General features: G+C 40.9%; 1 protein-coding gene across 2 annotated transcripts in view; it reads right to left on the bottom strand.

Annotated features, from left to right (window-relative positions):
* The window catches only part of STIM2 (stromal interaction molecule 2), a 58,345-nt gene extending 44,497 nt beyond the window's left edge, over positions 1 to 13,848 (bottom strand). Inside the window, exon 1 of one of the 2 annotated variants that reach the window (XM_072406354.1) lies at positions 13,489 to 13,848. In XM_072406354.1, coding sequence (XP_072262455.1) covers positions 13,489 to 13,711 — 223 coding nt within the window. In that variant the 5' untranslated portion in view covers positions 13,712 to 13,848. The remainder of the gene's footprint in view (positions 1 to 13,488) is intronic. The other variant, XM_072406355.1, reaches the window with a different exon arrangement.
* Positions 13,849 to 14,469: the final 621 nt, after the last annotated feature.

Genomic DNA, 14,469 nt, shown 5'->3' on the forward strand with positions numbered 1-14,469 from the left:
AAATATAAACCCACAAAAAATTTAATATGCTGCAACACTAGAAATTGGACCGACCACCCAGCTCAAGTAAGAGGCCTCAGTCCTTGTATCTGGTGCACTCAGAAATATTAACGTTCACTGCCTAGAACCTCGGATGAAGTATTCCTCACCCGTGAATAAAAATCAGCAATAAAATACTCACTAGTTATCACAATATAGAACATCCCATCCTAAGACATACAGGGATCTAAAAGTTAAGAAGTTGTAACCAACATGTGACGCAGCAAATGGAAATCCACTGACATGCTACAAAGACTGCTTGAAAGTCACAACAATAAAGATATAAAAAGGAACCATTAACCATTAGAGAATCCTGAAACATCACTGGAATTAGTCAAAGATCTCTATGTACACACTCTGGACCCTTACACATTACATCCTTCCTATATAATAAGAAATATAAAAGATAAAACATGTATCATTACTCTGCCTTTGGGATTTTCATTTGTAAATGAATTTGTAAATGAATTTGTAAAAAAGTTATCAATAGGTTTTCCAAAGACATTCACAATTTCTAAAGGAGAACCTGAAGATTAAAGTCACAAAGATAATATAAAGTTATGTGGAAATAAATATTCCTAAGGAACTGAAGCAGCACAGGAACAGGAAGGGTTCCCTGCCAGGTGAAACAGGCTGGGAGAGTTCCTTGTGATTATAATGGAGTTGTGACTACAAAGAATCGTAGCGTGAACATTTCCTGCTAAAGGCGAGAGAGATTTTATCCAAGCTGTGAAATCCAGGAAACAAAAAGCAGGCACAAGTGACCTAAAAGTGAAATGTGTGTGTGAATTTTTGCTGCAATCCTCCACATTTCAAAATTATAACAAAGAAGTAAACAAAAACACCACCAGGAGTTTAAAGGAAGTGTGATTTAAATTATTTCACCAGTGCCTTTATTAGTAACGTCCTCCAATTTTATTAGGTATTTATATAGCAAAGACAATGCAGGCTAGGGCATGTCACTTTCTCTTCAAAAAGTTCATAATCTTATGTCCTTAACATAGTCCTATTCTAATAAACACGAAGTGCACATATACATAAAAACAAAGTCAAAGGGCCCAGTATGGCCACTAAACATATGTTCCACAACTCAATTATAGATTGAAATGAAGCAGACATGGGGTCGATGCATAAAGTTTATGTCTTCCTAGACAGTAATGTGCTGCAAGGTTAGTACTATTTGTAATACTACGCGTTACGCAGATCCAGTCCGCTTCCTCGGGGGATTTATAGGAACCAATTGGTAGCAGTGATAATAATGATAGTATCAAGTATCAAGAATATACTGAAAAAAAGTTTTTCAACATGATTATATAAAAAAGCAAATATACCAAATATATAATTATCTGTGACCATATATTCAAAAAAAAAATAGACCAAATAGTGGAAAATCTTTTAATATAACAATTATATACTCCCGTCCGATAGTAGACCTGAGGTGATTATCAGACGAGAATCATATGACATGTGTACGTAGCCTAAATTACCTACATTATATACTGTAGTTTCACGAGATAAGATTTTGGTGGAAGAGAAGCACATTATTTTTAATGACATTTTATCATAAAGGTTGGCCATGGTAGGATTCGAGATAAGACCCTAAAGTGTATCTGAAGCAGTATGTATTAAACCCTCTAATACACTAATTGTAAAATTAATTACCTTCTTGAAATGCCTCTATGGTCTGCCTGTCTCAGTGTTTACCCAACCACATATCCCATAGATACTTGCAGGGCTAGAAGTGCTTTTGGGCTAAAATGAGGTTTGCCGTCACTCCGCACCAAACAGGCAGAGCCAAGTCTATTATGACCTCTCTGTGCCACCTTTGATCATAATGGCCTCACATTTTGCGGTGATCCATGGGAGTCTACATCCCCAAGCTAAATTTAATGAATACTAAGACTTTATTTTTTTATCCATTGGGTTGAACAGATTAAAGATCTTTACTTACATACTTTTAACAAGCCTTCCTTGGCCTTTCTAGCTGCATGCTTGGTAAGGTAATTCATCTTCAAGAGTTTAAAAAAATCAAGGAAACTTTAGTCTGTTCCTAATGTCTTGGAAACAGGCAGTGTTTGGTTTATATTTATGAACTGTCAGGACTCTGCTTTCTATGAAAAATATTAAGGAGAGGGGTTGTGATTGCAGAGCCATTGTAATCGTTAAATATGAATCTCACACAATGCCTGCAGATACAGAAATGAATGAGAGCTAGTTTGTGCTTTTACTGCTTCTTCAAAATAAATTATTACTATAACATGAAATCGGGGAAGAAGTTCGATTTAAAGTCGAACTAAAGTTTCCATGACCAGGCGGACTAATATTACAGAAAGGGGTAGGCGATGTTCCTTCAAAACTAATGTGTCTTTTCTGCTGGATAGCTCTAAATTTCTGGCGTCAAAGCTGAGCTGCGCATGTGCAGTGTCAACTTTGGTTGCCAGGGAATCCCATTAATCTTGGGTTCCCTTGTGTGTGTGCTAAGGATGAATGTACGCTGGCACAGCCAATCAAGATGGTCAAAGACTGTGGGAGGAAGAAGAGAATAAAGATGGTAATGCCCTGTATTGTATCACAGAAAGGCGAATCATCATTTAGGTTTAGTTCTTCATTAGGTTTGGCCAGCTGTAGAAGGAATTTTTGTCAAGCCTTTAAAAAAAAAAAAAAAAGAAGAAAAACTATACCCGCACCTTACTATAGTCCTGTGGGGTTTGTGGTACCCCACAGACATCTAAAATTGCTATCTAATGCCACTAGACAGACTGAAAGCAGAGAGGGAAGTGGTTGTCACCGGGGCAGGAAGTCAGTCATAACCAGAGAGATTTTAATACTTCCCCATTTTAATGGAAAAACACAATTTTAGAATCAAAAGACCTCCTCCTTCCTACATACATTACACAAATGCATGATTATACATAAACAGGAAAGTGGTTTATTCTATATACATCTGAGAGGAGCAAACAAAGGTTCAGCAGTGCTGCAATAAGTGTATGTAAACCATAAAGCTATTTCTCAGTATGTTTGGCACCATGCCTCCCTGTATACGGTCGTGTAAATGTATCTCCATTAACAGCACTATATATATGCAGCATTCTCAGCCTGCCATGCGAACAATCTATAAAACGTAATAGGAACACTGAGGGCCAACTAAAAGAGATATGACAGGGACGCGGCGGTAAAGACTGAAGTGGCAACACGTAGCTTCCTGGGATACTTGCACCACATATCCAGGAGGCTGTGAGATGCTCCTTTTGCGGGTGCCTGAGATTGGGAATGCATCATCAAGGAGGCTTTCCTACAATGTAAAAACAAGTGCTTAATCTTAGACATGCGCATTGCAAGTTTGGGTAAAGTGAAGAAGAATGTAGAAGAAAGAAGATGGTGATGGTGGACCAAACAAAGAAGGCCGGAAAAAAAAAGAAAGCCGCGTGACAGTGCAGGACTCAAGGGTTTGTGAATGGATCCATGTCTTTTCACTTGTAAAAGATTTTTTCCCTGTCGAAAGTTCTGCTTTAAGGCTTCGGTAAGCTGCACCTTACAAAAGGTCTGATGTCCTTGAAAATCAATTAAATAATCTTTGTATAAAAGTGGTGTTTGCTGCTTCCTTTAAATGTGTGGTTCTGTTTTTGAGTGCTGCTCCTTTCTATTAAATTGGGTCGGTCATCACAACACACAGATGCAAAGAGGTTGTGCACAGAACACACTACCATAAACATGTTATGGTCGGATGTTAGATGTGGTAATTAAACATAAACATGTCGGATGTTAGATGTGCAAACATTTAAAATAAAGTAGCATCCATCCCGATCTTTTTTGAATAATACTATATACATTACATATGTACGTTTTATTTGATTTATGTCTTACTAAAGCATTAACATGTACTGTGTTTAAAAAGTTTGTCACACAATTTGACTTGGCCATTAGGAACACCTTAAACAATAGGATTTCCTCACTTGTATTCACTCAGCTGCCAAGTTCTTGTATCCCAACAGGAACTTCTCTCAAACTTAGCAACCACCAGGAAATAGACCGAGGTCCTATTATTATGAAGCTGTTATACTGCAGCAACGTTAATGATTTTATAGGTGTGTATTGCCAGAGTGAAATGCCAGATGAGTTCGCTCAATTGCCACTTTTGTTTGGGAGTTGAGACATTTAGAAGGAAGCACAATGTGTACTGACACCATTCCAAACAGGAACATCCTATTCAGATCATTTAAACTATTCTACTATTCACTAATAATTTGTAGATTACAACCAACACATAACTTTACAGCTTATTTTGCATGCTTAAGCACTGATGGAATATAAATAGACAGCACAGCAATTTAGGTGATATATGTTAAATTCTGATTGTACAATCTCCTAGCATTTACCTTCATCCTTTAATCTAATAATGCCACAGAAGGGCCTGCATGATGCTAAACAATCTGAAATTACTTAGCCTATCACAATGTACATGTAGACAGCCATATAATGCAAAGAAAGGCCTCTAGGGTTAAGCCAAGGAATGGGGGAGGACATGTCAGGAGAGGAGCACAGTTTGGTTACATTAGCTATTCAGAACAATAAAGTATTATAGAATGCCGACACATGCAGTGGTGTGGATTGTTTGCACTGGGAAGATGAACCCCTTGAGGTGACAGCACCCACGGCAAGTCTGGAATGGTACCATTACCTAAAGACTCCAGGCATTTATTTTTCACAATTACAGTGTAAATAAATGTTACATTTTCCAAGGTGTAATTTAAGGCAACACACATGCAATATTTGTACTGTACATACAGCGCCATTCTGCTCTATGGAGAGGGGAGGAGGGGGAGCGACAGAGCGGCACCCTGATGTACTTTCTCCTCTTTACTTCCATTATAATCATTCGTAGATCCGCCGGGACAGTCATCGGAACGACGGACAATAAGCGCTGTACACGCGCCAGGTACTTGTCCGATTTCAGCATCAGGCAATTATCCTACGAGAATCATCTGACGTGTGTACGTAGCCTAAGTCTCAATTAGTAGAATCACATCTCTGAATGTACTTCCAGCCCTCTGCAGATGGAAGAGCTGAGAATAACTGGCAGTGTCATTTCATGGCTCCTTGACCTTTCACAGAATACACAACCTTGTGTGATAGGCCAAAAGGTGGGAAAGTGAAACCAGTAAAGGTGACAGAATAAAACCAAACAAATACCGAGCACACATAAAACTATTCATACATTTTCTAGTTTTGATGTATCTGGAGTCCAAATTTAGCTAAACTCTGGGTGTATCATATTGAACAGACTAGCAGTAGACAAAGAGACAGATTCTGATCAAACAGCAGCAAAATTTAGAGAATCCAGTTTATTTTAAGAGATCCCTCCCTATCATTGCACGGTTGTTACCCCATTGAAATAAGCAACAAATGTCACTACAACACATGGCCGTGTGCACAGAAATGAGAAAGTGTGCAGACATTTTTAGCTTTTCCTTTTTGAGTTTTTATTTCAGAAATGTAAACATAGAAGTTTCAGTTTCAAACCTTTCAGCTCACATAGCATGAAAAATCTCTCTTCCTATATGAATAGTAATAGAATGCCTCTTATCTCTCATATTAATAGCAGACTAGCTTTAGCATTCAAGCAAGTGGAATAAGATATCAAATATTGTGAAACGTGCTGTGCCAATAGAGTCTGACTTAATGGAACAAGCAGATGGGAAGCATTCCCTCGTACAGCTTACTCATCACAAGTCAATACTTAATGAATTGCACTGCAGAATAAAACCAAACACACTCATTGCTTGCACTTATTGCCTGACAGTTCCAGAGAAGTTATTCAACAATTCCAGAATACCAAAAAAAATGAATTAAGTGTTATGAAACTTTTCACAGCTTTTGTGAAACAGCAAATGCTTTTCACATATGAAGGTGCCTGAATGAAGTAATATCTTGTTCACAAAATCCAAATTATCCACTTCATTTTAAAGCAGCCAGGGAGCATAAATAGGTTTGGCTGCGTACACACGTGCAATAATTGTGTACAATTATTATGTACAGTGCTCGTTCATGAATCGTGAAGTCTTTTTCCAATGACAAAAATCTACATTTGTAGGTAGCCTTTCTACTCGTGTCATACCACATATTGGCACACTTTCAAATTTGGCATTGATAAGATTGAAAGAACATCATAGAGAGATCAAATATATGGCCGGAATGTGAGTAAGGCTATGTATACGTCAGATGATTGATTCTCGTCCGATTATTGCCTCAGGGCTGATATCAGACGAGAATCTGGTGTGTGTACAGAGTTTATCATTAGTCGTTCTGACGATCGTCCGGGTGGATCCACTAACGACCGTAATGAAAGTGAAGGGGAGAGAGCACAGTGGGGTGCATGAACGAGTGTTGTACATAGAGCGCTATTCTTCTCTATAGAGAGAGAAGGGGGGAGAACGTTAGAGCGGCACTCTGCTGAGCTCTCTCCCCTTCACTTTCATTACGTTCGTTCATCGTCCGTGGATCTACCAGGGTGGATGACAGAAAGACAGGCGCTAAACACTCTGTAAATTCTTGTGCGTAAGTAGCCTTTACTATAAGGAAGCAAAAAGTAAAAGGTATCACAAATTGATACAGCACACAATACAATGACTATACAAGTATTATTGTGGCTCTGACCAACAAGGCTATGGCTATTTCTTCCTGCGGGTACCAGATCAGTTATCTGACCATTTTACTGTTCAGAAGCAGAATGCAATGGGACAGAAAAACACAAGTTACCTACATTCATGGTGAAATCATTAGACCCTCCTATAATGTCATAAACCGCACGCCAAAACACTAAAATTTATAACTGGAAGAACAGCACAAACCAAACTGAAGAAAAAAAAGGGAAAAGGGCATCCAAGGACATGTAAAAAATTCTTTATCTTGTTAATCTTGGTCCCAATCTATTTATTGTTCTGTCATTCTTTATAGAAGTGTATGGTTCCTCTTGTAGGCTTTTTGTCTTTGCTCACATCTGTCTAAATCTTTGTTTCTTTAGAAAACCCATTTGGCTCCAGACAAGTGATGATATAAGGAACATCAGCATCTACTTTTTGTCACAAGTCCAAGCGAGGGAATAAAGCAGGACGTGCCCTTCTCTTCCTGCAGCAGTAACAACAACTTCAGAATGCCAAAGAACAAAAACTACTCCAGGCAAATATTAAAAAGAACACCCTTTTGTTCATTACGTATTCTTGCAAGTCATATCATTTATTACAGTAAGGAGAGCATTCAGGATGGTTGTCACCAGTGTGCTCATGTTCATTAGTAGTCCAGGCTGCATCAAAGACACTTAGGAGGATTTCGGAAGAATCTCAAACTGAGCTGAAATACAGACTTCTGGACGCATGGTGCATTTATCCATCTTCACAAGTGCAATCCAAAATATAAAGAAGCATTAACAGGAAAATGCTATATTCTGGTTTTCCTTTTGTGTTTTCTTTGTTACAATATTAAAGAACTATAAACATGGTTAATGACTATAAAACACTAAAGTTGGCACAGATGGGCATCCTTCACCCTGACAAATTGGGAGAAATACTTGTTTTTTCTGGTATGGGTTGCCTGGGTGCAGGGACACTCTGCAAAAAGATTCCCTACCAAGCATCATTGCAAGCACATTAAGCATGACCCATTAGAATTTCATACCACATTGGTGTGCACAAGTTTATGAATTAGCAATGGATGTGACCTTTATAAATTGCTCCCAATCTACTCAGCTGTATTTTTTATTTTATAATAACAATAGGAGAAGGTTGCACATGAAAAAGCTGGCAGAAGCACCAGCAGCTAACGAGGTATCCAACACACACAGAAGACTAAAATTAACCATAAGTAAATGAAAGTGATTACAAAAAAAACTCGTCAAGTATCAGCCGGGCAATTTAATGGGATCAAATCCTGTAGGCGTTGAAAGCAGCCCAAGATAATTTAGCGATAGAGAAATAGAAGGAGGATCATTGCCCTTTGTCTTTTTTTGCAGCTTTCACTCAGTGTTCTCCCCAGGCCCTTTTAGCAGGGCACACCACCCGGCAAGTTTTTGGGCCACCCGCCAAAAATTTCTTCCCACCCAGCTTAAAACATTTCTGGGTTGAGCACTGCTTACTGGTAATGCGCAGGGACATATTGCATGTTTATCCCAAGATCCAATGCACACTGTTGCACATTCTTTTGTAGGACTTTTATTATTAAATTAAAATATTAAGTGTATTTATATAGTGCCAACATATTACGTAGCTTTGTACACATTAAAAAGGGTTGCAAAGACAGCCAGATACAAACAATGACACAGTAGGAGAGGACACTGCTCAGAAGAGCTTACAATCTACAAGACTTCACCTGTACTTATCCATCAAGCTAACCTCAAACTCTCTACACTACACATTGGAGTAGTTTTCAGTTCTGGATTCACCTGTCTAGTGAAACGATCTGACTGACAGGCAGTTCTGAGTACAGTCAGCACCTGCTTAATGAAGACTTGGAAGCAGACAACTGAGCTAAATGACTAAGTTCACTCCTAAGCAGTCATTGGCAGTGCAGTGTCACTGTCCGCACACCGTGTGTGTTACATTGCTTAGCCAGGAGAATGATTTAACAGCTGGCAGATCACTGCCCCAACAACAGGAATGGTGGCTGCTCTTCTGCATTAAGTTAAAACTTGGATCACAAGAGCAGGTTTTATCTCTTGCTTCTGAGAGATCATACAAGTTATCGGCAGTCACCCCATTTGCAAAACTGCTGCTAATAAATTGACTGTGAAAAGAAAAAAAAATTACCCATGTGATCCAAGCCTAATTTTATTCTCACGCTATTGCACATTAATCTCTTGTCAAATGGTTAAAATTAGGTCACGTTAGCAAATGGTTATTTGCCCAGATGCACATTTACAATAGTTAAAAGTGACTGCAAAGAATTCATTTGAAAAGACTGATAGTCATTACTGACCCGCATACAGATATCGCTACCATGTAGGAAAAGATAACCACTTTCCTCCTACATATAATACAGGGATGTGGGTAATCCACTCATGCATGGCCCGTACCTTCCTGGGTCTGCAGGCCTTGTATTCAGTCTGATGCATATCAATAAATCTGCTAGATAAAATATGGGTCAGGCAGGGCCTTTTATCAGGGACAAAAGTCAACATCGCCAAGTCCATGGCCTTAGATTTCAATGAGAAGCTTAGATACCAAGACCAATATATTTATTCATACACATACAGTGAATTTATGATTTTGTTAAAGCGTACCTAAACTCAGAATTTTTACTTTACATAAAAGGTTAGACAACGCTTTAGTTTAAAGTAAAAATCGCATTTAAGTGCAACACTTTTTTTTTCTTTTTTTAGAAAAGGGTGCACCCTCGTCCCCTTAATTCTTAATCTCCTTTACAATCAAGTATAATTGGGAGCGCAGAGCCTGGCGGGTTACCGACGTCTCGCATTCCGGGTGGCTCTTGGCTGCTCCTTCTGCAGATGACCTTTCATCAATAGAAAAAAATTGCCAATCACACGCATGTGCAGTGAGATCGACAATTGTTTCCTAATCTATGTCACCAGATTTTGCACCTGCGCAGTGCAAGATCAGGTGATGCAGGAAGAAAAGAGGAGAAGATGTGGGCGCCTGGGGAGGACATATACTGGACCAACGCGGGACCCGATGGAAGAAAACTCCCCACGGATAGACTGCTCTGCATTAATGAAGGCAAGTGTGATTTTTTTTTGTTTTGGGTTTACTTCCTCTTTAAAACCTTTCTAGGTTTTCATATCTGTACTAACAAGTTGAATGAAGGGCCAGTTCTTAATCAACACCTCTGCTATGCCATTTCAAAGCTGTATAAAGCACCCAAGGCCCATGCACATAGGAAAAAATCCCAGGACGTAGGATGGCGACAACCATACGCCTGGTAATAGAAACAGGAAAAGACAAGTATATAACAGGGACAATCCCTTCCACAAAGCTCTGTTTTCAGGGACCCAGGATCTGAAGGAAAAACCACAAAGCTTGCAGCTTCAGAGAATAATTAGAAATAGAGAATAATTAGCAATGGCAGTTTACATTCTACTACCATTGACAGGTTTTCCTAAAAAAACATACATTTTACAAAAGTGTTTCTTGACTAAAGTTCTGTGGAAGCCCAGGGTTACTCCAGAGGTTGCTAGGGGTTCCTAGAACAATCTCTGCAAACAGGTCAGTTTAAATAATCTTTTTGTAAGGGTGATATTCTTCCCACCATACGAATGCATGTGTTTTGAATTTAGTAATTATTGAAGGGGTTGAATGTTATTTTAAGGGTTCACCCATGTAAAAAATGTCAAGAAACACTAATCTAGAGAACCATAAACACTAAATAGTGGTTAGTAACTTTGAGGGGGCATAGTGAATGTAGTAATGGGTTCACCAATAAATCTTCAATGATCCAAGCAATGCTGAATATATATCTGGATATAGCTGAGCACAGCGTGTCAGCAGAATTCAGAATAATAGATGCATGTGAAGTTAAAATAATAAACTATGATCAGTAGAGTTTATAATTGAGCTGTCGGTACCCATGGAGTTAAATGCCTATACTCAGCACTTTAGCAATGAAACCTAATCATTTGCTTAAGTCCCTCCGCCTGGTGCTTCCTCATTCCAGCAGGAGGATGCTGACAATTACAAGAGAGAATCACACAGATGACAAAGGGATTGCCTTACAAGAAGGAATCCTGCTCACAGAGCAAGCAGGAGAATAGCAACCATCACAATAGTTGTTGGTGCAGCCTATGTGCCTCCCCATCCTCCTATCACAGGTAGCCACCTAAGCAGAGGAATGTGATAAATCCTTGTACACAATCTCCTATTCAGCTTGTGCACTACTTATCCCCTGGCTTGCTGGATTCCGCAATGCTGCTGATTTTCTCTTTGCGGTCTTTCTAAATCAGGAGAGGTAGTCCCCTACAGACTGGATTCTTCCAACACGCACAGATGTAAACGCTACGCATCGTACAATCACAAAGGAACAAAAACTCCACAAAGAATAACAATTTTTTCTTGCAGCATTGACGGTGTCACACAGCTCTGTATATTGACCCGTCAGATGTACTAGGCCCTACGCATAAGGAGAATGTCATAAAATATATATTGTTACATCTTCATAAAAAGGAGAGGCTCCTAAAATATGATATCTACAGGAGATTTCATTACACCAACCCAAACATGGAGACCAAGTGTCTAGCACTGGGATATAGAAGCCTGGCCATGTTTGTTGGATCATATACACAGGGTGGGGAAAACAAAATCTCACATTTACAGCATTTTACATTATTAGCAGCTGGTCCAAGCCATGGAAAGTGCGGGAAGTGTTTAATCTGCAAAGGACAGGATCATGGATATACAAAATGTAAGAGAACCTGTACTGGCAGCAATGTCTGATGACCAGAGATTCATTGTAGTCATCCTAACAATCCCCAGCCACCCCACACTCATACAGTATGGGTATCAGTAACGTATCATTAGATTGTATTTATTATTATTATACAGTATGGGTATCAGTAATGTATCATTAGATTATTATTATTATTATTATACAGTATGGGTATCAGTAATGTATCATTAGATTATTATTATTATTATTATACAATATGGGTATCAGTAATGTATCATTAGATTGTATTTACATAGTACCAACCTATAACGTAGCGCCTTACAAAGTCAATGGTCATGTCACCGAGTGTCTGAAGAGCTCACTATCTAATGTCACCACCATTGTGTCTTTTACATTCGAAGGCCAATTATGTGAAGGAGGGGGGTGATGTAAATAGGACATAAAAAAAAAAAAAAAAACCTATAAAAAATTTCAGGATGTCAAATACATTATAAAGTCTTTGAACTTATAGAATGAGCTGGTAATCCCTGACTAGGACAACTCTCAGCACATAGATGAGGAGGAAAAGTTCTTCCAACACTCAGGGGCAATTACCAACCTCTGACCACATGACACCGGATATGGCTTTCAATTGGACAGTTTTCCATGATACATTACAATGCAGTCACATAGGATGACATTCTGCCCCAAGAATAATTCATTGGGGTATATATATATATATATATAAAAGCCGTGAATCTGATATTCACTGCAACATTCCCTTGTGGAGAATCAGGAACTGCCACTGAAAACACACAAACGTGAAGGATTCTCCACCAGGGAATGTCAGATTCACTTCTTTATAAATAGAGCCGTTGAATTACTCCTTGTGACCGCGTTGTGATGTACACAAAGTACCCGAGGATGAATCATATGGGGGCGACGTTATCACGACACCTCTGATCTGAGGAATATTACATCTACATCAGATTACAAACGTCCGAAACCCCCTTCCCTTATATTATATACAGCAAAACACAGACCCGGGGTCATTTATTCCTATCTTACAGGGACCTTAAAACTCCGACTCTTACTGATTTACTATATAAAGCCATCCTGAGCCAGCTGCCAGAGGGTCCCATATCCCGGGAGGACGCAGTTGCCATGGTAACCCACCACCCAGGGGGCTTCCGATCTGAGGGGACCCCACATCCCTGGGGCCATAACACATGACTTGCGTGAGCCAATCATTGTCCATTATTAACCTCAGCCAATAGGAAGCTGTGAGAGTGGCCGAGCTCGGTTATATGGCCCAGGGTTTGGGGCAAACCAGATCTACGTCTGTCACCTAGGCCTCCATCAGTGACAGAAGAACTCTCATAGGAGAAGGAGGAGGGGGACACCCGGCGACTTCTCATCACAACCCAACACACGGGATCTCTGATTATTATTATTAAACAGGATTCATATAGCGCCAACATATTACTCAGCGCTGTACATTAAATAATGATCTATAATGTGAAGGCCTGGATGGGATGCAAACAATCCGATCTGTGCCCATACCCCGTACAACCAATCCGATCTGTGTCCGTACAACCAATCCGATCTGTGTCCGTACAACCAATCCGATCTGTGTCCGTACAACCAATCCGATCTGTGCCCGTACAACCAATCCGATCTGTGCCCGTACAACCAATCCGATCTGAGCCCGTACAACCAATCCGATCTGAGCCCGTACAACCAATCCGATCTGAGCCCGTACAACCAATCAGATCTGAGCCCGTACAACCAATCAGATCTGAGCCCATACACCGTACAACCATGACAATCTAATACAATAATGTTCTATAGGGGCCTGTGGAATGTATGGCTCAGGCTTGTCACAGATCGTACAATGATATTGTATGGAGTGATGAAGCCGCGATATGATCGTACGATGATGAGTGTATGAGGTGTTCTCCTCCTGGTCCCCCAGCAATGATGAGGAGATCCCCGGGTATGGGGGGATAGAAGGTAATGATCCCCGGGTATAGAGGGATAGAAAGCAGCGATCCCCGGCCCTCTCCATCCTCCGGCTCTTACCTGCCAGCAGATCCGGGGCATCCCGCCTCCTCCGGGGACCCTCCGCCTGACACACCGTACACGCTGAGGCCGGGGGAAGCAGCAACAGGGCAGCGAGGAGCAGAGCCAGGAACACACCGGGGCACTGCCTCCAACCCCCTGCCACCGGCTGCCGCTCTCCCTCCCTCCTGGCCGCCGCATCCCAGCCGCCCATGTCTGCCCGTGTCTCCGCGGCTCGGCTCATCACATCTCGGGGTTCCGGAGGAGAGGGGGGGCGGGGAACTCCTCCTGCTCGTTCTCTCACACAGCTCGCGCCTCCAACCAGCAGCGCGCGCTCCGGAACACACACACAACTCTACACACACAGCCGCGCGCACAGCCGGCTTCCCTCTCGGGGGCGCGCACACGTCAGCAAGGAGGTGACACACTGCAGCAAGGGGGCGGGCACACAAGACGTCTGACTGAAAAAACCGGGAGGGACTAAGGCGGTCCTATCGGCTCGCTTAGGTTACAGATGGGAGGAGTTAGGGGAGGAGTCTGTGTGGTATTATATAGTCATATCGGCGAGGGCGTAGAGTCATTGGAAGGCGGGATATTCCTACAGAGACGCGATGTGGTGATGTCACACGGAGGATTACCATTGTGTCTGTCTCCGGGGTGATGGCTGACTGACTGTCATCCCCACATACACATGATAATGGCTGATAATGGGCTTTCCTCACATTGTCCTACAAGTCTATTATTATTCAACAGTATATAGCGCCAACATATAACCCAGCGCTGTACAAATAAATAAGGGTTGCAAATGACAGATACAGGAGGAGGAGGGGATCATTATTACCATCATGTGATTATATGGCGCCGATATATAATACAGTGCTGTACAAAGTTTATAGAGGAACTAAACTCAAAAGTCCCCCAAAACAAAAAAAATCCATTTACTTTCAATCCTACAGCGTGATCGATCGGTCCGGGGGTCTCTTCCATCGGGTCCCGCCTTGT

The sequence above is a fragment of the Pyxicephalus adspersus genome, chromosome 3 (assembly GCF_032062135.1).
Source record: "Pyxicephalus adspersus chromosome 3, UCB_Pads_2.0, whole genome shotgun sequence".
Classification (NCBI taxonomy): domain Eukaryota; kingdom Metazoa; phylum Chordata; class Amphibia; order Anura; family Pyxicephalidae; genus Pyxicephalus; species Pyxicephalus adspersus.